At 45.3% G+C, this 26,357-nt stretch overlaps 1 protein-coding gene and 1 non-coding gene across 3 annotated transcripts in view; one reads left to right on the top strand and one right to left on the bottom strand.

Moving 5' to 3' along the window:
• ABL1 (ABL proto-oncogene 1, non-receptor tyrosine kinase) overlaps nt 1–26,357 on the top strand; it is a 141,537-nt gene that overhangs the window by 88,109 nt on the left and 27,071 nt on the right. Inside the window, exons 1-3 of one of the 2 annotated variants that reach the window (XM_055400928.2) lie at nt 3,313–4,436; nt 19,873–20,046; nt 20,772–21,067. In XM_055400928.2, the coding sequence (XP_055256903.2) occupies nt 4,358–4,436; nt 19,873–20,046; nt 20,772–21,067 (549 nt within the window). In that variant the 5' untranslated portion in view covers nt 3,313–4,357. Of the gene's footprint in view, nt 1–3,312; nt 4,437–19,872; nt 20,047–20,771; nt 21,068–26,357 lie in introns of those variants that run through there. The other variant, XM_055400927.2, reaches the window with a different exon arrangement.
• On the bottom strand, nt 20,498–20,604 carry LOC129540171 (U6 spliceosomal RNA). Its single transcript, XR_008682622.1, has one exon. It is a non-coding gene; the product is annotated as a U6 spliceosomal RNA (small nuclear RNA).

Here is a 26,357-nt window from a genome sequence, read left to right as displayed (position 1 = left end):
TTCCCTGCATGGGGCACTTCTCATACACTATTTCTAATTTTCATCACCCAGCGAGATGGCTACTCTTAAGACCACCACCCCACAGTTTTACCGACTAGAAAACTGAGTCACGTACCTATGCCACCACAGTGGGTGGAAAATCTGAGATCGAGAATAAGGTAGTGTGATGTCATGGCTCATTCAGCCTCACTGCATGGCCTCCCGTCTCACCTAGTTCCCCCACACCAGAGTACCTGGACCTTTGTGACACTTGGCTAATAAACAGTGTTATCTCACTGAAAATCTATGATACTTACAGAGGTGCATGCATGCCCTTTACAGGGGCAAAAGTAGGTATGGTTGATATGTTCTTCTAAGCCACATTTTCCTGTGGATTGGACCCATCACCTGGGAGCCTGGCAGGCCCTCACTGTACAGTGTCTGCAAATCAGAGGATGTAGTCTCTGTTGGCACTTGAAACAGTGAAATAGCAAACATGTACATACCTCAAGATCTTTGCTCTTTCCTCCTAAAGTTATTAACTTGGCTGGAAACAGGGAGGGGATCAGTCAGATCTGGGATCATTTGGTCCTGGGGGTCCCAAACCAGGCACCATGTCAGATTTCATCTGTCTCCCTTAAACCCCCACCCCCATCCTGCTGCTCCCAGGTAGAGCTTCCACATCCTGCCTCCTGCAACTATATCCTGCTTTCTTCCCACGAGCAGCTTCTGTGGTGGGCCCTTGCCTATCCATGCCCCCTGCCCCTGCCCTGGCCAACTCTACTATTAAAAAAAGGACTGAACTCCAGACTTTAAAAAAGTTCATTCTTTATCCAAAATTTTCAGAGAAGTCTTCTTTTGCTAACTTGTTTTAGAGTTATACAATTTCTTAAATGCAGAAACTGCTTTCAGATGAATAAATTTTAGAAATATCCATCCCTATTTGTCCTATTTCCAGGGAAAACAAGGAGGAACTCTTCCTTCTTCCAAAACAATGGTTGTCAGACTTACGTATGCACGCAGATCATCTTCAGATCATGCTAAGATAGCACCATTCCATATATCCTGCTTGTGTAGGTCTAGACTGGAGAGCGAGGGTCTGCATTTTAAACGGGCACCCCAGGCAATTCAAAATAGGTTGTCCATGGACCGTGCTTTCAGAAACACAGCGCAGATCACATATTTTAATGTAAGTAAGGACCTTTATTCTTTCTCATTATTCTTTATTTTAAAATATTCTTAAATAGTTCTTATTCCATCAGCTGTTTCAAGACATCTTTCAATAGTTAATGAATTTCATCCTCTGGCTTTGCTACAATTATCCACCTTTCACTTAAATTACAAATTATGTCCATTTTGGAAAGTTCAAGGGCTTTAGACCTTACTACTTCCTAGCCTTGTAAACCTGGAAAGACTGTTAACCCGTCCCCGTACCTGCTTACCCCTCAGTTTCCTTACCTGTGAAATGGAGTTAAACTACAGGAAATCCATAGGATTGTTGGAAGGTTTGTGCCTGGCACATATTAAAAGGTTATCCTTTCCCAAACTGAGTACAACGTAGCAAACAGGTTACTTCACAATCTTTTAATTTTTTTTTTTTTTTAAGTTAATGGCCTTTAGGCTTAAGATTACTTAGAAGGAATCCTTCTCAGGCTTCTGTTTGTTCTAGTAAGGAAACTGGAGCTCTCCCATCTGCTTGTAGCAGAATTTTTTTGTACTTGTGAGTGAGTCAAAAGCATCAAAAGCTAGATCTGGAAAGAATAGTCTCAGTTTAATTTGGTAGTGGGCAGCTTGGTGATATTTTCAGTGTTCATTGCTGCTAATTCAGAGTGTTTTCCCAGACCTGTTGATGTATCGTTTTATAACTATTTTAAAAGATCTGGACACAGTTTATAAGCATTACTCATTTTAAGATGTTTTAAAGGGATAAGATCATTTTAGACTCAAGAGCAGAATATTAGTAATAGTCATTAACTTTTTAAAATAAACTTACGTCTTAATATAAAGTATAACACATGCAGGCAAATATCTGGGCCTGTATTAATTGATATAATCCAAGAATATGGTTAAAATTGCAAAAATGCCCACTGTTCTTGGCATTAAGGTGCCTATTTGAATATAGCCCATCACATTACATCTGAAATGCTGTATAACGACAGACTTTACCATAGTCTGATCCAAAGCCCTTGCATTTTCTAAAAGGTACCAACACAGTAGTTTTCAGCTTATTTGTATTGGTGGCACCCTTTGGGATTTTATTTTTGGCATTATACTTGGGAGGTTGAAAGGTTCCAGTAACAGTTGGCCGTCATTGCACACAGGCTGTTTGACAGAACGATAGTGTCTCCCAGCATCTATCAATAGATGGCATCCACAGTCACTTGTCACCTCGTAGCCCTGTAGCCCTGTGTCTCCAGGCAATGGGAAGTGCTATGTCTTCTTAGCTGCTCATGAGGTCTGACCTGGCACCACAACACAAACCACAGGTCACTTAGTTGCAGTAAAAACACATGTTATATATGAATCAGAATTTGACAGGACATCTCTGAAAAATTAATGATGCTGTGGCTGAGAAACACTGTGATACACACTAGTCACATCTAGTCCAACCTTGAACTATCAGGTTTTGGCAGACCTGAGTGAAGGTCTTATCACTTAGCCATTCCTAGTATAGTGAAGATACCCAGGTTTTTGTCATTACAGGATAGGATGAACCACAGATGAGTCCAGCTTTGCCTTTGGGACTGATGACTGTAGCCAGGGTCTCTTGTTTCAGAAGGTTTCTTCTGAAACATGTGGTAACCTTAGTTATTTTGCCAAAGATAAAGATATATGTAGCTTTAATTTACTTGGGATTTATTTTTGGTGAGAAGGGACTGCATAATCCACTGGTTAGGAGCCTGATCCTTGGAGCCAGGGAGACCTGGGGGTAGTCCAGCTCAGACTTTGGGCGAGGTGCTTGACTCCTCTGAATTTCAGATTTTCACCTGAAGAATCAGGATGATAATTCTGTTTTCCATACAAAATAGTTGTGCACAGGTACTGATTGGAGGGTGCTTCTCACAGGAGTCTGACTCGTAGTAGAATCTCAGTACCCCTCAGCTCTTAGTATTCCTGGATGCTATGATGTATACTAACTTGATTTTTCTCCCTGTTGCAATTTAGTTATCTAACACTGTTTAAACAACTTCTCCTTCCTATACTTGCTGAAACGTTCCCAATTTTGTTAAATTATTTGGTATGACTGGATTCATATTCCAATGATGTAGATTTCCAGTTTGGTGCCAAGTCACACGTTATTGTTATTTTTTATGTTGTTATATGTGATGATATTGTCTGTTGGAGCCAAGAACAGCAGTGAGTGAAAGTCGCTCAGTCATGTCTGACTCTTTGCGACTGTATAGTTCATGGGATTCTCCAGGACAGAATACTGGAGTGGGTAGCCGTAGCCCTTCTCCAGGGGTGAAATGGATTTTAAATAATGTGTTTCCCCCTCCCCCGGTGGCACACACCAAACAAGAGTTTTCTCTCAAAGAAAAATGAGGCTTCTTAAAGAAGGGGCGCAGGCCATGCCCCTGATGCGTTCTCATGGAGGAGACTAAACTCCCTTCATTAATAATCAGACATTGTGTTTGACCTCACACGTCTGCTCTGTCTCCTAGTCTGGGTGTATGACTTGACAAATGTGTTGCAAACTTGTGTAGTTGTACTGTGGGTTGCAGCTCTCTGATCATTCACTCCTCAGACACCCACTGAGCTGGCCTTAATCACAGTAAGCTCACCGAATAGAAATGAAACCCGTATTGATAAATGCAGAGGAATCTGCCTTATTCACCAACAGTCGGGGACACGGGGTTGGCCAGGGCACCGCGCCCGGTGCAACTCGCTTGGCCTTCAGCGGTGCAGTTGGGGGTGGGGATCTCCTCCCAGAGATGCAGGAGGTTCCTAAAAGTGATGCTGAGCAGGCCCGCCCTCCCCCGACTTGCCTGCCGTAGTCGCCGGTGTCTTTTCTTGGGGCGTCAGGACAGTACTTCGCAACTCTGAGAACCAAGACATGCCGCGCTTAAAATCGCCATCCCCCCGCTTTCCTTAACGTCGAAACCGGCGAGGCGTCGGTTTTGGACGGCGGCCCGGGCCGGGCGCGGCGCGCAGAGGGTTAAGGCGGCGGGGGCGGGCCTCACGGGGCCGGGCTCGGGGGCCCTTTGTTAACAGGCGCGTCCGGAGCCGAGACCGGGAGCGGCCGCGGGCGCGGGGCGGCGGGGCGGGCGGCCTGGCGGGGCCGCGGGGGCCCGGGGCGGCGCGCGGGGCCAGCCGGGCGAGCCGGGCCTGAGCCCGCCGCGGAGGGCAGCCCGGGGCGCGGGCTCCCCGGCGCGCCAAGATGTTGGAGATCTGCCTGAAGTTGGTGGGCTGCAAATCCAAGAAGGGGCTCTCGTCCTCCTCCAGCTGCTACCTGGAAGGTGAGCTCGGGGGAGCGGGCCGAGGGCGGCCGCGTGTCCGCCGCCCGCCCGGCTGGCCGGCCGGCCTGCCTTCCTAGGCCTCGCCCGGCCGCGCGCGCGCGCTCCCTCGGCGCCCGCCCTCTCCCCCTCTCCCCTCTGCCTTCCTCCCGCGCCCTCTCCCGCTCTCTGCTTCCTTCGCCCGCCCCTGGGCGCAGCCGCCAGCCCGGAGGGTGCGGGGCGCCGGGCCCCTCCACCCCACCCCACCGCACCCCCGCGCGCACCGACCCCAGGGGTGTGGGGGCAGCCCACGCCGGGAGGGCCAAGTCGCGGGGCGCCCAGGCCTGCAGGGTCTCCCCGAGAAAGTTTGAGAAGGCGAGGCGTACAGGCCCGGAGGGCCTCGTGAGCCCACGTCGTGGAATTTCCACCGCTAATTGGGCATTACGCGTCCAAAAGGTCGACCCGTGTTTGCGAAACAGACGATTTTCATTAAAGTCTCGTGGACAAAAGGGAACACGGCTCTACCATTTATGGATACAGAATTTGAAGTGATCTTTCTACACCATCCCCCCCCCACCCCCCAACACACACACACACTCTCCATCTTATCTACGGACCACGAAGAGGTCGTAAGAATTCTTAAGACTTCTGCGGGGAGAAAAGAGACGTTCCACCGCATTTTAGGAAGATTTTGAATGAGTCTAGGGCACTTGGACGAGGGTCACCTCGTGTTAAGTTCCTTCCTTAAAGCCTCAGAGCCCGGCGGTTCACTTTTTCTTCCCATTCTATTCCTTTTCTTCTCTAATCCCCCCGCCGCCTGCCCCCCTTTCCTCTTTCCTGTGTGTCTTTGTTTTCTGTCCTAGTAAGGTGACAACTGGAAAAAAAAAAAACACCTAAAAAAGCAATTGACTATGATGAGTGGCCTTCATTTTGTAGCTTCAGGATGAAGCGGAAATTTATCTGACTTGGGGACTCGTGACCCCAGACTATTGGCTTTCAGCAGAAAAGTTAGTTGTACTTTAGGGATGTAAATCTGCTTGCATTTGTCTGTCCTTTATATTTAGGACTTAAAACAGGAGTAGAAATGTAAAGCCCCTTTCAGAACAAGTGGTAGAATTCCGGCTGCTGAAGTGCGATCAGAGTTGTAATGTTTTTCTCTTTAAAATGAAGGAGAAATGAACAGGAGGCCTTGTTCGTTGTCTCATGTATTTTTCTTTTCTCTCCAACTTTTTGACCTGAGGGTCTGCATGAAGTCACACGGGCAGCTCAAACCATAAACACCAGTGGTACAGGCGAAATCAGTTGGCCCTTCTTGCCATGAAATGTGTATATTGGCCACCTCGGAGAAGGCACATCCAGATGGAGTAGGCTCACAAGATCCAGCGTTTAGAAGGAGAAGATGGTTGATTTGTCCCTAGAAGTTGGCATGTGAGCCGCCAAAATCATCTTCAGTTAACATGTTGCTTATTTTCCCAGTTGCTCAGAATTCTGAGCACGTTCTCATTTACATCTGTAACGAGTTAGTATTCGGCATCACCATCCATTTTGCAGATGATGCTTCAGGCAGAGTAGATGAATGGACTTTTGTAGCTGCAGAGATGGAGGAAGGTTTAGGTCACAGCACTGTTGTGAAGTTGTTTTGTATTCCCTGGGGGTAAACAATAGATTTAGTTCTTACCTGGATGGTTTAATTATGGGTTGTTTTTTTTTTTTGGAGGTGAGGGTTTACAACAAAATCTAATGTGTCTTGAAACGTTGACTCTAAAGTTTAAAAGAAAATTCTGATTACAGCAGACTACCTGGCATTAAGTCTCCATCTAGGAAGGTATCACCCTAGGAATTCTTTTCTGTTACTGAGTTTTCCTTCTTTCGTTGTTATATTTAATTGGAGAAAGTAAATGAAATCATTGTTTTGTAGTTGAGGGAATTTAACAGACCTAAGTGATAGTTTCTTAAAGACTGGATATGGTATTAGCCGCTTGGGAAAAATATTTCTAACATCTGGATAAGTAATCCAGCCTTTTTGTTTTTACCGACATCCTAAATCAATCAGTCAGTGTTTATTGACACACACTGGGGGCCCAGGTGTCCCAAGTGCCTGAGAAAATCGAATATGATCAAGTTTTCCATTGAGAGTAAGTTCAGCCATAAATGCAACTTGATCATGCATCTATTGCTATTTAGACCTAGCTGCCAAAGCAACAATTATCAAATGCTTACTGTATTCCAACCAAGCACTGTTTGAGCATACTATATGATTTTATTTGCTTATTTCTCATGATAGCCCTTTGATTACTTTCATTTTATAGATGAAGAAAACTTGATGCATCTGAAAGTTAGGAAACTCGTCTAATGTCACAGAGCCCGCAAGTGGTGGTGCTAGGACTTGAACCCTTGCTGTCTGGCCCCAAAGAGCCCGGTTTTAGCCACTATATGCTTTACCTGCTGTGACTGTTCATCTCCTTTGGAACTCTTTGTGGATGTTAAAATGGATTCTTCAGAAACACTCTAAAGCCAGAAATAGGGATTTTTTTTTCTTTCTAATTAAAAATGACTACTTTTAGCAGTAAAATTTTAAATGTTTACTATTTATTAGAATGGCCGTACATCATTTAAAAATTCTTAAAGGTTAGTGAGAAGAAATTCTGTTCTTCATCCAGAAACCTCACTTGAGTTTCCTGTGTATCCTTCTAGAAACATTTTATGCACACATAGGCATTTATAGCCTTTAACTTCCATGTTTCAGCTTTGCAAAAATGTATGTTTATAGGTATATCTGTCCTTTATGGCCACATTGAACTTTACAACCTTAGGTCTACTTCACGCACTGAATTTTCTGATTAATTTCTTCTCTCTCCTAAAGGTGTGAAAGAAAACATGAACATTCGCCAATTCTTTTTTTCCCCCACAGTTTACTTTGATTTGTTCGTGTGTTTGTGTTTGCATACACTGTGCATGAAGCTTATATGTGGACGTGTTAGTTCTGTGAAGTGAACTCTTTGTGAACTGTCAGCATTTATTTTAAGGGCCCACTTTGAAACGCTTCTATTCAGCAGTTAACTTTCTGGTGGAGGCTTTGTGTGGTGCCAGCCACACAGATACACTTTTAGAACTTCTGCCTCACAGAAGCTCATGCTCTCTTTCTAAATACTCTCTTCTGAGGTCATCAAATACTTCCTTTGTTTAGTAACAAAGAAAAATCTGAAGCTGTTTCTGTAACCAAATAGAAAGCCAGTCATTCCTTTTCATTTGAGGGTTACATTGAAATTGTTGAGCATCAACGAGGTGACAGTTCTTTGGCACCAAGCACTTCATAGACATCCTCACTTCATTCTCATACTAAGGCTATGAGGTTTCTGGAGAGGAGGAGGAAGAAGGGCCCCAGTTCAGTTGGGTAGGAAAAATGTTTGAATGTAGAGTCATGCGAACCCAGTTTTCTTCATGTCTCAACTTTTCTGCCTTCTTAACCTCTAAGACCGAGAGAACAAACATTCTCTGGCCAACCCACCTTCGAGGATTGTTTTTGAGGATCCAGGAGATGAGTCACAGGAAAGCTTTGAGACCAATGAAGTGCTGCTGCTGCTGCTAAGTCACTTCAGTCATGTCCGACTCTGTGTGACCCCATAGACGGCAGCCCACCAGGCTCCCCCGTCCCTGGGATTCTCCAGGCAAGAACACTGGAGTGGGTTGCCAAAGTGCTAAGTGTACGTATTTATACTGATGTGAGGCTCCTTTGGGATGTCCTTAAATCCAGGCAGTGTTATGGCTAGAATGTTGCTGAGGTCCTGTTCTCCTGGGAAGCACACAGCTCCGAAGCCAACCCGCCTGGCCCAGATGTCAGCCATCCTGCCAGTGAAGTAACTGTGGCATGTTGCTCTCTGAGCCTCGGTGTTCTCGTTTCTAATAAGGCTCATCGTAGTCCCTGCCTTCTTGAGTTGGGAGATTCACGTGAGACATTTCATTTAAACTGTTTAGCACAGAGCAAGATGTTAGCAAATGTTAGCTGTTGTTAAATATTTCATGGTCTAAAATGTTGGCATTGCCAATTGCTGTAATGGCTGAAATGTGATGATAGAATTTGAACTAAACCCACCCATAGTTTTTCTTGTTAAGAAAACAATTTGTTTCCAAGTTTGCTTTGATGCCTATAATGAATACTTCCTTGTCCTTGGTTTTAGGGAAGAGTATCTTCTCTTCCTCTGACCCTTTCTTATTCCCATGGTGAATATTTTAATTGTGAAAGAAAAACCCTCTTGGCAGGAATAGATGCCATAGTTGGCATCTTATTTCTCATCTCTAGAGATGCATTTCCACAGCTCCAAACATGTGAAAACTGAAAATTTCATACTACTTACTACCTTACTGTAAAACCAAGCCACAATTTTATCAGTGTAATCACTGATCTGAAATAGAAACAGGAAAAATTATTGATGGATAGGTTTTAAAAATGCGTAACATTGTACAGAATGGTGACTATAGTTAATAATGTTATATTGTGTATTTGAAAATGACTTAGAGAGTAGATCTAAGTTCTCCTCACAAGAAAAGTCATTTGTAAGTGTGTGGTGATGGATGTTAACTAGACTTCCTGTGGTAATCATTTCATAAAATGTGCATGGATCAAGTCACTATGTTGTACACCTTAAATTTAGACAATGAGGTATGTCAATTCCATCTCAATAAAACTGGAAAAAATAAAGCCAGAAGTATATGTAACCAAGAACCAAAGATCAGATGAGACATTGAAAGAATTTAACTTTTCCTCTCTAATGGTGATCTGGCATTGAGAATGCAGAATCCTAACCACTGGACCACCAGAGAATTTTCATGTTTTTTACTTTTTTTTAGTGGAAAAATTTTAAACCTGTAACAACAGCAGACAGCATAGTGAAGTCCCTTGTACTCCTTGTCCATCTTTAATAGTTATCACTTATGGTCAGTCTTGTTTCTTGCCTAGTGAAGTTCCAAAGCCGTTTGGAAAAATAGCTTGCTAGTTGCTGAGTTTTGAGAGACTGAACTTTGTCCTCAGATACTGACAGTTGTTACTCTCTGAAATTGGTTTTCGAATCCTTCTGTCTTAATCCACACCTTCGATGCTTTGTTATACTGTCTGTGGTGGTGATAGAGAAGACAGACAGGAGGAGGAGGAGGTACAGACTGGGAGACAAAGACAAGAAGGCAGGTTGAGACAGGAGAGGGGTAAACCTCGATGAGAGAGGAGGAGGGGGTTAGGGGCTAGGACAGGGCAGAGGGAGGATGGGGGAGGGGGACGAGAGATGCCGGCAGTGGAGAAGGAGAAGAAAGAGCCAGACCGTGAGAGAGCAATGCTGGAGCCTGAGTGAGACTGACAGGCAGACAGCTGACCGAGGGATTCCTGGAGAGCGCGCGTGCGAGGCGCTTCCCATCTGCTTCCATTTCCTGCCCTCTCATAATAGAGCTCGTAATAGAGGCTACTCAATGGGTTGTGGGGATTTCGTGCAGGTAAAGTGCTTGGCACAGTGCTGGCAACTCAGCAGGGATCAATAAGTACTAACCGTTGTTCCCTTACATTCAGATGCATAAACTTCAGCCTTATTACTCTTGCTGCTGCTGCTGCTAAGTCACTTCAGTCGTGTCCGACTCTGTGTGACCCCATAGACGGAAGCCCACCAGGCTCCCCCGTCCCTGGGATTCTCCAGGCAAGAACACTGGAGTAGGTTGCCATTTCCTTCTCCAATGCGTGAAAGTGAATAGTGAAAGTGAAGTCGCTGAGTCGTCTCCGACTCTTAGCGACCCCATGGACTGCAGCCCACCAGTCTTATCAGTCCTCAAATTTAGCCAACAGTGCTGTGCATTGAATACCTTAACCTTAAAATTTAACTTAAAGATGGGCCATGGATAAATAGAGTTGACCATTGTGTTTTGGAGACAAAATACCTTTATTGGGGTTACATTCAGTTGCTCCAATTTTTGTTGTTTGCTGTTCAGTCCCTAAGTCGAGTCCCACTCTTTGCAACCCCACGGACTGCAGCACGCCGGCTCCCCTGTTCTTCACTGTCTCTGGAGTTAGCTCAGATTCATGTCCATTCAGTCAGTGATGCCATCCAGCCACCTCATCCTCTGTCATCCTCTTCTCCTTCTGCCTTCCATCTTTCCCAGCATCAGGTCTTTTCCAGTGAGTCGGCTCTTTGCATCAGGTGGCCAAAGTATTAGAGCTTCAGCATCAGTCCTTCCAGTGAATATTCAGGGTTGATTTCCTTTAGGATGGACTCCAATTAAAGTTATTCCAATAGTAATGGCTGATGAGACGTTCTAGGGAAATTGCCTTCTGTTGGGCAGCCTCTTCACTTCAGTCACTCGGGTCTAAGTGACCCGGGAGCCTTGATGATGCTCTAACAGAAAACAGGAAATGTGAAATGAGGGTTTACACACCCTCCCAAGCCTGGCAGGCGGAGGGGGAGGCTTTCAGTCTATTGCAAGTGGCCTGTGACAGAATAAAAAGGCTTTTCAGGTTAGTGGGCTCACTGTGGACACTTTGGGCCAGTCCAGGGACTCGGGGAACCTTTCTTCCCTCACAAACAAGAAGTCTGTGGAGGCATCTCGGCCTGTTACGAGACAGTAATGGATCCCGTTTCCTTTGAAAGCGCAGAGAAAGGCACTTTGGTGCTACACCTTGCTTTAGGTTCTTGGCTGTGGTGTGCATTCCATTTAAAAAGTTACTGCATGTCCTAAATCTTGCTAAGTTTTCCTGGTTGGATTGCATTTGCTTCTCATCTTTCCCAAGTCTATCACTTCTGCTGTTCTTACTTAAGGGTGACAGGTCATTAAGGTGCATTCTTCAGTCATGACCTAATTTTTTTTTAACCTTGGTGCCAAAGACAAATGCAGGATGTTCTTACAACTGAGTTCATTCTAAGAAACCCCGAGCAGGGCTGGGTCGTCTGTTGTATTAGGCAGGTGAGACTGAAGACTCCGTGAGAAGAACGCTCCACCTCTGCCCCAGAGGAATTTACATTATTGTGGTAAGCTTCCCTGGTGGCTCAGAGGTTAAAGCGTCTGCCTCCAATGCTGGAGACCCGGGTTCGATCCCTGGGTCGGGAAGATCCCCTGGAGAAGGAAATGGTAACCCACTCCAGTATTCTTGCCTGGAGAATCCCATGGACGGAGAAGCCTGGTAGGCTACAGTCCACGGGGTCGCAAAGAGTCGGACACGACTGAGTGACTGAACGGAACGGTAAGAACAGTAAGAGAAGGGATGATTACCCTTTGTTGCGGCGCCCTGGTGCCAGGCGCCACGCCCGCATCCGTGCGGAGAACGTCTCCATAGGCAAGTATGCGTTGACCCCTCCTGAAGGCCCGACTCGGTTTTGAAGCCATTGTGCAGTTGAGAAACTGAGGCTCAGAAATTAGTGTCTTTAAAGACACGGTGGGCTGAGATGTGAACAAGGCTTGTCCACCCTGGAGCCCAGGCTCAGTGACCCCCGAGGGACAGGGGGTAGATTCCTCGCGGTGCCCTTAACGGACATCAGGCCCTCCCCGAGTGCGAGGCAGACCGGAAGTCTCAACCAGAGGTGAGCCGTGGGGAGCGGAGGGGCGGGTCAGAGGTTTCCCCGGAGAAGGCGCCGGTGGAGGGTGAGGAGGGAAGGCGTTCCAGGGCAGTGACTGACCCTGGGCAGGGTGCTCCCCGCTGAGGCAGCCACGGGGAACCGCGCGGGCACCTGGGGCGGAGGCTGAATGAAGAGCAGGCGTCCTGGGGAAGATGGCTCTTCTGGAGCTCGGGCTCCTCCCGCAGAGGTGGCGGCAGCAACAGCCCCCGCCGGTGTCTGAGGGGACGGTGTCTCCTGCGTTGTCGGCTAGCTGCCTGCTTCCCCGCGAGGCACGGGATAGCCCTGTTCCTCGCATCGCCTCAGCTGACCGCGCCAGTAAACGTGAAGGAGGCCTGCAGGTAGGGCCGCCTCCCGAGCTTTCTCTTCAGCTTCTTTGCCGGCGGCCATCTTGGTGGGTTTTAACAGAAGAGCGACTTGGGTCAGATCTGCATTTTTCTAGGAAGACCGCTCTGGTGGCAGTGCGGAGGTGGAACGGGGGGCCAGATCAAAGCTGGGAACCAGTCGAGGGTTTGGAAAATACAGGCTTGCTGAGAGATTTGGGAGGAAGAGTGGCCAGGCGGTGGGTGTGCGCTTACTGGGTTGAGACGGAGAGGGGTGTGAATGTTGGGTTCAGAATAGTGTGAAGATAGTAGAGTCTTTATGTCGGTCCTTGTAATCCATTTTTAGTCATCGAAGACTTCATTGACAGTAGATTCTTAGAAACTGACACAAAATTCCTTTGTTTTGTTTTGTTTTCGCTTTCTGGTTGAGCGAAGGGGGACAGGGGACTGTGTATCTTCAGAAGAGTTAGTATCCGAACTGCCTATCAGAACAGAGGTTAGGATGGGGAATTCTGTTTTCTAAAATTGACTGCCTAGGAATATCACAATATAAAAAGGTTCTCAGCAATAGTTACACCTTGGGCCAATTTAAATAACTTGTTAAAAAAACTTTTATTATTTTTTAAAGGGGATTTCTCTGGAAACCCATCTAATTTATTGCTTATAACACACCTAAATGGGAAGTAATGGAAAGAAAATTATCAGTTCCTTTTACTTAAAGAAACTTACATAATCTGGACTTCACAGGAACCTACAACGGCCCCCTTTCTAGGCCTGTCTCTGTTGGGTTGCTGGCGTTCTGCTGAACTACGTCAATAGTGTAGACATTTTGAACCTTCAAGGCCCTTGGGGTCTGGGATGACATTCAGAGGCTCCATATCCTTGGATGGAAAAATATTTAAGACTTTATTTCACTCAGTGCTAACTGAAAATTAGTATTTTATCTTTTTTTTTTTTTTTACAAATGTATATAACCACAGTAATATTAGCAGTGCTTGTGACTTTGCCAGTAGTAGAACTCAGATATTTTCATATCATATAACAATTGCGATTATTGCCTAAACTCATCACTACTTTGAAATGACAGTAGCTACTACTGGAGCTTGCAGTTTAATGTGTTAATAAAGGAGCATATATTTATTGCATAGTAAAGAAACACTGTATTACAGATTACTTTCAAAAGATACTTTGAGGACTGTTTCAGTACAGTTGTTCTCTGTAGTGCTTCATGTTTATTTGATGTGTTTGCAGACTTTATTCTGAGGAGTTCCTGGACATCACCAGAGGGCCCACAGTACAGCAGAGGTGAAGCCCTGAGTAGGCTTGATGTGTCAGGCTGGCCTTGGGTCCCTGTGTTAATCAGGCTTCTCTTGCTGGGCATGGTCTCATTCAGAGTCTGCTGCTGCTAAGTCACTTCAGTCGTGTCCGACTCTGTGTGACCCCATAGACGGATGCCCACCAGGCTCCCCTGTCCCTGGGATTCTCCAGGCAAGAACACTGGAGTGGGTTGCCATTTCCTTCTCCAATGTGTGAAAGTGAAGTTGCTCAGTCGTGTCCGACCCTTAGCGACCCCACGGACTGCAGCCTACCAGGCTCCTCCATCCATGGGATTTTCCAGGCAATAGTACTGGAGTGGGTTGCCATTGCATTCAGAGTCTACTTCCTTCCTAACCCTGCTGAGTTCTCCCCACTTCACAACTTCTGGTAGTCCATGTCTGTATCCTTAAAAATTAATCCACAGGACAGCGCTTGTCTTCTGTTAGACTTTTTGCTTTGAGGGTATGTACATTTTCATGAACGGATGTTTCTCCCTCAAGGAGCAGAGGCTGTGTTCCTTGCATCCTTACCTCATTGCCCTACTCTTGCTCCCCAGTAGCTGACACAGTGTGTTGGGGGCGCTGGGAACATTGTGTTCAGAGGGTGAAGTTAATGCCAAGGCTGTATTCAGCTAAACTTGTTTTTTAGGTTTAACTGCTCTGGATGAGGGTGTAAATTACAAAATAAAGGACCATGTAGAATGTAGATAAAATGACTTTCATCGAGCTCAGATTGTGGGAAATCATCCTTTTCCTCTAAGCTCATATTATAAAAAGTTGTATCAGACTATTATAAACTGACTTAAGAATAGTCTGAGCATGATCTCATCGGTTGGAACCGAGTGTGAAATAAAACACGAAGCCGTCCCTCTTTTTTGAAGGATCTGTTTTATAGATTTTTAAATTACAGAGATTCCTTGAACTGGAAGATCATAATGAAGGGCCCACAAAGGAAATAAGACTAAAGCGACCAGGGTTTAAATAATGGAGTGTGAGCAAAAGTAAAGGGGATGTTTATCACGTGTGACACACCCTGTCCTCCCCCCTCGCCCCCCCAGCCACGAGGTGGATAGTAATGACTGCCACATAGCCCGGCTGTCTGACTCCAGCAGGAACCATGACCTTGCACGACCACCACCAAGAAGATGGCGAGCTTCCCTGGGATGTTTTTCCTGGAGCTGAAGCCTTGCTTTCCCTCCCCTTCCACCCCCTCCTCACTCATATCCCCTCCCCTCTGCCCCTCCCCACTCCCATCCCCTCCCGCTTTGGGACTGAAGTAGCTTGTTCCCCTCCTCCTTGGCAGTGGCAGCTTCAGCAGCAGCCCCTGAGAGTCTAGACCAGACATGCCATATGGGAGAATCTTTGGTAAACATTTTTGATCAGTGACTCACAACTTTTAAGAAAGGATTATTTTTGTATAAAATGATCTTTAAATTATGCTTTAAAGACCCAAGCTCTTTTCTTCGAGTGCCGTCCAGATAAGTTAATTGCTCACAGACCCATTGAATTCTGTGGCACCGTCCTTACACGCTGTTCAGTTTGTTGTTGCCACAGTTGGAGCCATAACTCTGGAGCACTTTTAGATAGCACCATTCTTGGTATTCAGCTGGCTAATTAATGACTTTTCCTGAGCTTTGTGGGTGAGTGGAAACCTTTTCATGAAGGATACGATAATAACAAAAGGATTTCCAATGAGGTGAGAGGCATTCTTGAAGATAAAAATCTTAAATTAAAGCTATGACTCAGGATGCTGCATAAAATGTTAAACTAACATTTTTAAGAAGAATAGATGCAAGGATTTCTTTATCCTTTGGCAGAACAGAAGAGGGGAGCTATTTTGGGCATCGTTTTTTTAATGAATCCTTTGAGCTCCTTTAAGGGTCCATCCGGGGACTGGCAGGAAGTTCATGTATTAGGCAAGAAAGATTTAAGTACATTCTGCAACTTGGGCCTTGTAAGCTGTGATCATTTTTAAGGTTGACGAGCATCGTTCACTATGAAATGAAGCAAGGAACTTGGCATTTATACGTCGTGAGTCAATTTTGACATCAGCCTGGATTGGGAATTGACTGGAAGGTTTTGGTGTTGGACTGTGGCTGCACTTCAGCGTCTCGATCCAGAGGCATGCATGAGCAATACTTCCCTTTGGGCTTTGGCCATTAATTTGTGGAATGGAGCAAGAACTGGAGAGGAAAATCGAGAGGCTGCCTTGGATTTCCTGACGTCCTGTTGAATCAAAAAGCAGTGGGAGGCCCTTTCCTTCCTGACAGAGTGGCCTCATCCCCTCACATGAAGTTCTCAGCATCTGTCTCCATGTGAGGGACAGTCCCCCTTTAATAATCCACACTTTAATTCGATAGTCACCCCCAGGCCGATGGCTGTGTTCTGCCCATTCCAGGTGTTTTCCAGGCCGCTTCCCCCGATTATGTAACTTTGATCAAATCCAGATGCTGCAGAATGTTTGATAGAAGAGGTCAGATGGCCTTTGAGAAGAAAAGCATTTCTGTATTCCTGACTCTGGTTTAATTTCCTGTGTAGCCCTGGTCTGCCAGAGTCGTGTGCGCACGCCCACGAGATTGGGATCCTGCAGGGAAATGCACATGGACTTTTTCAGGACAGAGAGAGAAGAGTCCGTCCTCCCCCTGTGTACTTTTTCATGTTATATGATCAATTATATAAGCATCAGCTGGCTTCTTTATGACCATTCTTCTATTCTTGTAATTGTTCTCTGGTTATAGAAACAATTCACATTCATGATGAGAAGTATGCCAGGATATAGAAAAGAAAAAAGAAAACTTAAATTGTTTGTAATCCCACCACCCTGTGTTAAACTACTGTTAGTGGTACTGTTGACAACTACCATGCATTAACTACTGTTCACATTTTGGTATAGTTCCTTCTGGACTTTCTTCAACTTTTATAAAATTATGGATTGTTATAGTATATTTCCAAGTTGTTATATACGTTTTTCCAAAAATATTTTGAATGACATTATGACTATATTCTAATTTATGGATGGACCGACCGCAAACTAACCTATCTTGAATGGATAAATATTTTGTGCTTTTCCTTTTTGGTGCTGTTATTTTGAAAATCAGTACATATAAGTCATTGGAGAAGGAAATGGCAACCCAATCCAGTGTTTTTGCCTGGAAAATTCCATGGACAGAGGTGCCTGACGGGCTACAGTCGGTGGGGTCTCAAAGAGTCAATACAGCTGAGTGACTGAGCAGATACAAATCATTGTTTGGGTCTCCTGGGATAAATTCCTCGAGGTATATCTAAGGTGATGGAATTCTTCAAAGACTCAGTTCAGTTCATGTTTCTGGTTTTTCTCCTAAAATGTTCCAGCAGTGTCTACATCAACTACTAGCATTGTATGAGAATGCCCGTTTCATTGACGTTTTACACAGCCTCAAGAAAATGTCCCTGCCCACCTTGACAGAGAATTTACCTTTCTTTGATTACAAGAAAGGTTAACATGCTTTCCTTGTTTAGTAGTAATTTAAATTTTCTGTGCATTGCTTATTCATAGTTTTGGTCTATTTTTCCATAATGGGAGTGTGTATGTTAGTCGCTCAGTCATTTCTGACTCTTTGTGACCCCATGGACTGAGGCTCACCAGGCTCCTCTGTTCGTGGAATTCTCCAAGCAAGAATACTGCAGTGGGTTGCCGTTTTCCTTCTCCATTTTTCTATGGAGGAGGGTTTCATCTTTTCCCTTTTGATTTGCAAGAGTTCTTTTATGTTAAGGATCCTTTGCCTAATAAGTCTGCTTAGCATAATGACCATAGAAGCTCTTGACTTGCTTTCACTTAACTGACTCGCTGCAGCACGGAGCAGCCTGGCTCCCTTCATAACACATGCCTCTCTGGTGCCCACAGAGTCAAGCAGCCGCTCCTCTGCCACATTCTGCTCCCACCCCCTGAGTCACAAGCACACCACTTGTGTTTCTTCCCACGTCCCTTTTTTTCAGATATACTTGTTTTATTACTCGACTCATATGAAACCAGTGAAATCCAAATGGGAAGAGATTTGTCTCTATGAAAATTTGGGTCAGTGCTTTAGAGAGACTGTAAATGCAGGTGTCTTTAAAAAAAATTGTTTCAGGACTAGGTGTGAGTGACACAACTGTGAACAGTTGGAAGGGATTGTACTGGGATTTTATAGCCAGTGGCCCACCCTCTTCCTCCACCTGCAGGAATGTAGAGCTGGAACTGAGATGAGGCATTGTGTGTAGGATGGTAAGACAGCATCCAACTCTAATCACACACCCACACTCAGGACAGTCCTCTGCCCTGTCGTCAAGAGTAGCAAATCAGTGTACCTTCAGGCGGGGCTAGGGGATCTCATGTTTTAATTTTCAAGAATTCCCTGCTTTAACCAGCTTTTTTGGTATGCTTTTGAGTGAAGTGAGTGAGTGCAGTCGCTCAGTCGTGTCCGACTCTTTGTGACCCCATGGACTGGTGCCTACCAGGCTACTAAGTCCATGGAATTTTCCAGGCAAGAGTCCTGGAGTGGGTTTGCCATTTCCTTCTCCAGGGGATCTTCCCTACCCAGGGATCGAACCCAGGTCTCCTGCATTGTAGCCAAGACGCTTTACCATCTGAGCTACCAGGGAAGCCTAGATATGCTTTTAGAGCTATCTATATTGTAAGTACTCAGAGAACAGGGCCTAACTCATCTCACTAAGCCTTTTGCACATTCTGGGAAATGGTAGTGTCACAAGACCCTCTTCCTTAAAATTCTCTTTGCCCTCATGATTCACAAGATGAAATTACCAAGTGCAGTGGTGACATAATTTGGGACTTACCCTTTAGAAAAACAATTCCTGAAAATTCACTGTAGTCAGGAGTACAAAAACTAGGATAGAAAGGGCTTCTTATTTATGTTCTATTGGTTTATTTCAAAGAGGTTGTTTAAAGAGTGTTTGTTTCTGAAAGTTCTCCAGTCGTGTTTCTGGAAGGTTAGCCTAGTCTCTCAGATACTTTAGCTGCCTCTAGTGTGTCCTTTGAAGTGACTCCTGGAAAATCATGCCCACCCCAGAGATGGACATCATTCCCCAAGAAAACATGTTTGGGTCCTCCAAATCCATAAAAAAAGGGAAAAACTGAAACAATTTTGTTTTCTTGCTTTTGTGTTTTGTCATAAAAATTAGAATCTCCCACTTTCCTCCTTTTTAAAAGTTTGATTTATTACTGTAGTGTCCTTAAATGAGTATTCGGATTTCACCCCATAATATTCTATAACTGCTGAGATCTTCTTGGAGTAGATTTGCCGCCTTGAAAGAACCTGGGGAGAGTTTTTTTTTTTTGGAAAAAAAAAAGTGGAAGAAGAAACTTCAGGAAAAAATACTGAATTGTGCTTAACCCCTTAGTGAGTAATAATCAATGTGTTCCTAACATAAAAGATGTTGATTGGTTTTCAACTTTTAGACTATACCTATAGACAAAAATGGAAGACTTTGTTATGACAAAATAGAAGAACAGAACTTTTACACAAAGTGAAAGAAAAGGAAAAGGAGGGCTACTTGGAGTGTAGTGGGGAAGTAGGAGTAGGTAGAAGGAAGGGTAGGATGTTAATATCCTTATCTTGTGAGGTAAATCATTGAGAGATACTGACTCTAGTAGGGAGAACAGGAAATTAAAGTGTAAGTCTGTTACTGAAAATAGAAAGGTAAGTAGTAGAGCCTGGTGTGGGAGAGGGAGGGGCAGTTGTCATGATAGGATAGCTTGTGTTCAGAGAGATGGAGGTGATCACCAAAATAAAGCAACTGTTAGCTCTGGGCAACAGAAGAGTAGGATGGAAAATGTCCTTCATTATAAGCCCTTCAGTGCTATTTGATTTTTAAATTATGTATATATGTTAACATTCATACATTTGCAAACGTTTTAAAGCAAGAAGCTTTTGCTCCGTATTATAACATGAATTAGCAATGGCAAAGAGGTGTGAGGATGGACCATCTCTTTCTCATAGAATTCATTTTGAGTTAAAGAATTTAAAGTTTAAACCGTTTGGCAACAGTAAGTAGTTACCTCTCTGGAATGTAAATGCTTAGGATTTTTCACAAGATTTGAGAATGGAAGAGTCCCATTTTTTAACCCCCTTTTTTTTTTATTAATAAGTAGTATGTACAGATGTTAAGAAGTAAAGTAAATCAGGAACGCATAATGTTGGAAACACAGACTTTGCTCCTGAGAATGAAACTGTTTTCCCTGTTTCTTCTCTTTCTCTTCCAGAAGCCCTTCAGAGGCCGGTAGCATCTGACTTCGAGCCCCAAGGTCTGAGCGAAGCAGCTCGTTGGAACTCTAAGGAAAACCTTCTTGCCGGTCCCAGTGAAAATGACCCCAACCTTTTTGTTGCACTGTATGACTTTGTGGCCAGTGGGGATAACACTTTAAGCATAACTAAAGGTAAAGAAGCTGTGGGCAGCTGCTGGTGGTTTCAGGAGACAGAGATCAGGGGAAATGTGGCTTGACTGGCCACACCTTTGCTTGTTGAAAGAGCCGTTTGGAATGCAGAAAGAGCCAGAAAAACTAAGAGCATCTTTATGAGAGTCACTTTTCCTTCAGAAGAAAAGTTCTTGTATAGTTCTTAGCAAAAGCAGAGCTTTCTCTATTTTGTATTGAAAAAGACATCTGGACCAAATACTGAAAACACTTTTTTTTTTTTTTTTTAAAGAAAAAGTATTTTTCTACAAAAAGCTTCCTTATATTGGAAACTAGGGCACTTGAACAATAGATTTATAAAAACTGTGGCTATGTATTTATCTACAAATTCAGTGTAAACAGGAAACTGTATACTCATACAGTTTTTTTTTTTTTTTTCATCACATTGACAAGTTTAATGCTCGAAAAAAGTCTGTAAAATATGGAACGCGTCACGAATTTGCCTGTCATCCTTGCGCAGGGGCCATGCTGATCTTCTCTGTATCGTCCCAATTTTAGTATGTGTGCTGCCGAAGCGAGCACACGCATACAGTTCTAAATGCATCTATTTATATGGACCTGTTAAAATGAAGTAGGTATTTAGGAATTTGGAGTTTTTTTTTTTTTTAAGTAATCACAGAAGAGTGAATGAGAACGAACGCGTTAGCTTTTAAAACTGACGTGTCCGGTTCGGGTTCTTTTCTTCTAAGGTGAAAAGCTCCGGGTCTTAGGCTACAATCACAATGGGGAGTGGTGTGAAGCCCAAACCAAAAATGGCCAAGGCTGGGTCCCAAGCAACTACATCACGCCGGTCAACAGCCTGGAGAAGCACTCCTGGTACCACGGGCCTGTGTCCCGCAACGCCGCCGAGTACCTTCTGAGCAGTGGGATCAACGGCAGCTTCTTGGTTCGGGAGAGCGAGAGTAGTCCTGGGCAGAGGTCCATCTCACTGAGATATGAAGGGAGGGTGTACCACTACCGCATCAACACTGCTTCTGATGGCAAGGTAGGTGTCCCTAGGCAGGGGTACCGATGGGCTGGGGCGGTGGCCAGAGAACGTGCTGCTGGGTTGCTAAGTTCTTGCAGAAAAGCAAGATGTTTGAAACAGCAGGCATCATCCCACTAGCCTGGTCAAAGACCCTCTGTGGAGGAGCAGTCATGTGCAGTTAGAGGTCTGCAGCCTGATGTTCTTTCATTGTCCTCCTGGAGTGGTATGGTCAGCAGTTTCATAAGATAGGTGGACTGTCGGGTTTTGGACATACTTCTTACATTAAGACTCTCCCTTTTTAGAAAATCTCTTGCTGTGATAGTAATTTATCCTTAGTGAGAATTCACACAATAGATGGTTATTTTTAAAGTGAGAGATCACTTTAATAGTACCTCTCCAAAACAAGTGTGGTACGTGGCCTTCTTCCTGTCGATAAAATCACGTGTGTGTAATATTTTTAAATAAACATGGGATCACATTATACCTATATATTTCCAAACCTGAGCTATAGTTTTGTAAAGGAGTTGATATATATGGTTTCTTGATCTTCCTATAAACAGTCATTAAGAGTCCATGAAGGGAAAGGAGAAATTAACATTTACTGAGTTCCTACTATTCTTTTAAACCTCACCTTAGTCCTCAGGACAGATCATGCTTTTATCTGCATTTTTGCATTAAGGAAATGAAGGTCTGACTCTTTGTGACCCCAGGGACTAGACAGTCCTTGGAATTCTCCAGGCCAGATTACTGGCATGGGTAGCCTTTCCCTTCTCCAGGGGAGCTTCCCAATCCAGGGATTGAACGCAGGTCTTCCGCTTTGCAGGCAGATTCTTTATCACCTGAGCCACAAGGGAAGCCCAAGAATACTGGAGTGGGTAACCTATCCCTTCTTCAGCTGATTTTCCTGACCCAGGAATCAAACTGGGGTCTCTTGCATTACAGGCGGATTCTTTACCAACTGAGCTAACAGGGAAGCCTCCAGTGAAGGGTTCAGTTCAGTTCAGTCGCTCAGTCGTGTCCGACTCTTTGTGACCCCATGAATCACAGCACGCCAGGCCTCCCTGTCCATAACGAACTCCCGGAGTTCACTCAAACTCATGTCCATCGAGTCGGTGATGCCATCCAGCCATCTCATTCTCTGTCGTCCCCTTCTCCTCCCACCCCCAATCCCTCCCAGCATCAGTCTTTTCCAGTGAGTCAACTCGTCACATGAGGTTGCCGAAGTATTGGAGTTTCAGCTTTAGCATCAGTCCTTCCAATGAACACCCAGGACTGGTCTCCTTTAGAATGGAGTGGTCGGATCTCCTTGCGGTACAAGGGACTCTCAAGAGTCTTCAGGGTTTAGAGGGATGAAATTTCTTTGTTGAAGATCACATAGTGAGTCATCGATGGAACCAGGCTCAGATTCCACTGTCTGCTTCGAGGGTCTCCACTGTCATCGAGGGTGTAGATAGGTGGATTGTCGGCATGGGTCCAGGTGGTGTTTGCATTTTTTAATAACATGTGATGCATGCATATGGTGTAAAAGAAAAGAAAATCAATTGCCATGAAACATAATTCTGTCCCCTAATTCAGTTCCCCTGCCCAGAGGCAACCACTGTGACCAGTTTCTCCCACAGTTCCCCTGTGTATACTTGTTTATACTTTTTAAGGAGCACAAGTGATGCATAATCTACACTGTTCTGCATCTTGCTTTTCCAATCTAATAATATATTTTGGAGATTGTTTTATGGCAGCACATTCAGAGCTGCCTCATTCTTCTTAATGACTACATAGTATAGATGGACCGTCATTTTTTAATTTAATTTAGTTCCCTGTTGGCCAATTTTTATGCCGTTTCCAATCTTTTGCTATTATAATGCCGTTACAAGGTGGATTTCAAGCCTTCAAAAAAAAAAAATCTCGGCCCACTGTTAAAAAAGCTTTACACCACCATCCCATATACACACTAGTGACAGAAGGTTCAGGAAACCCTGCTCGTTACTCTTACTGTATGTAATGCACTCTGATATTTTGTATCCCATTCTGTTCTATTTCATTTTAAAACATTCTGGGTATAATCCACTACATTTATTCCATAGACCCCACTGGTGGGTCATGACCAGCATTTTGAAATTACACTGCACAGACTTCTTTGTGTGCAGTCCAAGTTATGCGAGATAAGTTGCTAGAACTGACTGAAGGTTACGCATATCTAAAACTTGTGTAGGTGGTGCAGATTAATTTCTCTAGGAATTGTGCAGATGTGTTCTCCCACCAGCAGTGTTGTGAGAGCGTGTTCCCTTTCCCCTTTGCAGCAGTATGTTCTCAGACTTTCAAAAACCTCTCTGTCACTGACTGGCAAAGATGGGTACCTCATTATATTTGCTATACCTCTGCTTCCTAAATTCATCTTTTCTTACACATTTGAAGTATACCAAATTTACATTTGTATTTAGGTATATTTTCTTTCATTGGTCTGTCTCTTCATATACCAATACCAGACTTTTTAATTGTACAACTTTAAAATATATTTTAATATCTGTTAAGGCTAGTCCTTTTTTTTGGCCAAACCTCGGCGGCCAGCAGGGATCTTAGTTCCCTGACCAGGGATCAAACCCACGCCCCCTGCATTGGAAAGCAGAGTCTTAACCACTGGACCAACCGGGGACGTTCCTAGTCACCTTTTCTTAACCTTGCTGGCATTTTCATGGCTATTCTCACACACTCATTTGTACCATATGGACGCATAGTACATGTCTTTTTTCAGTGTTCTGATCCTTTCTGTCACTGCCCATGTCTTTACACCAGCACGGGAGTCTGTACGACAAACTGCGTAGTCTGCTGTTGACGGGTGACCAGAGTGCAGCCCCATCAGCATGCTTTGCAGGTCATTGTTATCAGCCCAGCTGTGGAGCCTAGTCCTTCTATTCTACGGGATACGTTCCAGGGTGCTGGGCCCTTTGGAACCTTGCCCTCAGGCCGCAGGGGAGCCTTTTCAGTGAATTAGAACAGAGTGCACCACCTGTGGAGGGGAGGTGGTCTCCTGGAGCTGACAGCCTGCTTCCCGTCTGTGCTGTTCACCCAGGGCGAGCTGCGCCGCGCCACAGTAATCAGGCGCGGTCTGCACTGAGCAGGGTGATGGTTTCTTTTCCCTGCAGTTGTTTAATCAGCATCCTTGGAACAGATGCAGGGCAGGCATGATCTAGTTTGACAGCTCATTAGCTGGGGGCTGGTCTGAAATATTGTTAAAGCGGGGGAGAGAGCAAGGCCTGCATGGATGCATGATCTGTAGCATTTGAGAGTCCTCTCACGAGGAAGCCCAGCTCCCTGTCTGGAATCTGGTGTGTGCCAGGTGGGTTCCTTTCATTCCACGTGGTCCACGGGGCGCCAGCCAGGCAGTGTCCACGGCTGGGCAGCTCATGAGCGTGTCCCAGGTTTCTTGACACCCCCCTTCCCTCCTCCGCCCCACCCCCAGCAAAGACTCTGTTCAGCTGTCCCAGCACCTGGAGCCTTCTCAGCCCACGGGGTCATCAGATCACACTCAAGGGGACTCTGTTGGGTGGGGTCGTATTCCTGGAATGAGTGGAACAGCCTCCAAGTCGGTGGGGTGGAGGGAGGTATTATAGCGATGCGTGAGACAACATGGCTCAGCACTGAAAAACGCTGCTTGCATAGCAAAGCTTTGATGCAATCCTTGTTGGATTTCAAAGGGGAAAATTTAAAGTTTGGCGGAAGGAATAGGCCGAGGTTGAATAAGTTTAATTCTTATTTTCAAATTAGCTAATCTTTAGAAAACAACTGAGTTTTTAGAAGATTCTTCTCTCAGGCCCCAAAGGGTTTCTTTCTGCCTCCACCCTCTTGGCTCTGGTTTCAGCAGCCCGTGTGGCTGGTCAGTCAGCCTGGGGCCCAGGGCCTAGGACTCGGAGTTTCAGGCTAGCCTCTTGGAAGGGCCCTGCCAAACAGCCACTGCTGTTTCCTGGGTGTCCTGCAAGGCTTAACAATCTCCAGATACCCTGGGATTTGGTTTTTGTTTTTGATGCTTTCTTAAAGTTTGGAACCCTCTGCCAACAGAATTAAAGCAGAATTAAAGGCTGCTGTTCTCCACCACCCACCCCCGTCATTCTCCTATTATTTGGTTGTTTGTGTCTCTGTCTTTCTTACTTGGGGGGACGCCACTGCCAAGCCCCACAGTTCCTCACAGTCCTTGGTAAGGGTCTTTCCTTCCTTCCTTCAACGAGCTGCCCAGTTGGCGTTTATTTTCGTGGGTTGCTGAAGTCACAGATTCGGGGTTGACAGGAGCAGAATCTGGGTTTAGCTTTAGCAGAGGCGGTGTGATGGGGCCCCACCTCTATAACCTCTTGTGTCTTTAAGACCTGCCTGCCCTGACACTGGCTCAGCAGGTGCAGGTACCTGGTGTAAAGCCTTCTGAACCGAGCTGACCTTCCCTAGTCCGGGAGCCCAGGGGGAATTATCAGTAAGGACGGCCTTCCTGCTGGTGTTTGAGGAGCTTGGGAGTTGCTGGGCAGGTGTCACTTCCTAGCCTCACAGCCTGTAAATAACACGTTCGATGTGGGACGCCGAGGTCTGAGGCAGCCAAAGGTTGCCCAAGTCTGATGAACCCGTGACCCTGGCTGTCAGGAGGAGAGCTGTTCCTGGTGAGTGTCTCTGACAGGCCCCATCTCTCAGGTCCCTGCATGATTAGGAAGACGTGCAGCCCTGGCTGAGCACCCAGAGTGTTGATGTAACTGGGCGCATAGCACGGCGACACGCCTTTCATGATGCTCATTTCACTGTCTCCTGTGCACATGCCGTGAATTCCTGGTGAGGATTCCCCCAGCTCACTAAGCAACTTGCCGCTCACAGACCAGCCCTAATCAGAGGGGGGCCCCCAGACTTGACTCTTAGAAGATGGCTGTGCTGTACGTTGAAGGAAGAGCAGTGTCAATATTTAATAAGTGTCGGGATGTAAATTTTATGTTGAAAACTGAACCGAGTCTCAGGGTCTGTAAATTTAATTATTAGGAAGGATAAAGTTTGCCCAGTCAGTGAAACCTCCCATCATTCTGAAATCTCTTAACAAAGGAACCTGAGAGGGAATCAGCTGAGACCAAGAACAAATTCTGCATAAACTAGGGCTTAGGGGAGCCATTAGCATTCTCTGCAACTGAGTGAACTTGATCCTCGGGTTGGGGAGCGCCGCTTTCAAGCTGACAGGGAGAAATGGGTAACAAGCCTCGCTCCCAGGCGACCTGCCCCGGGAGCCCAGCAGGCGGAACAGGCTCTTCTGCCTGTGCTGTGCACAGATTTCCAGGCTGGGAGGGTCACT

The sequence above is a fragment of the Moschus berezovskii genome, chromosome 11 (assembly GCF_049115385.1).
Source record: "Moschus berezovskii isolate FMDL1 chromosome 11, NW_MosBer_1.0, whole genome shotgun sequence".
In the NCBI taxonomy this organism is placed as follows: Eukaryota; Metazoa; Chordata; class Mammalia; order Artiodactyla; family Moschidae; genus Moschus; species Moschus berezovskii.
This window is presented reverse-complemented; position numbering and strand designations above follow the sequence as displayed.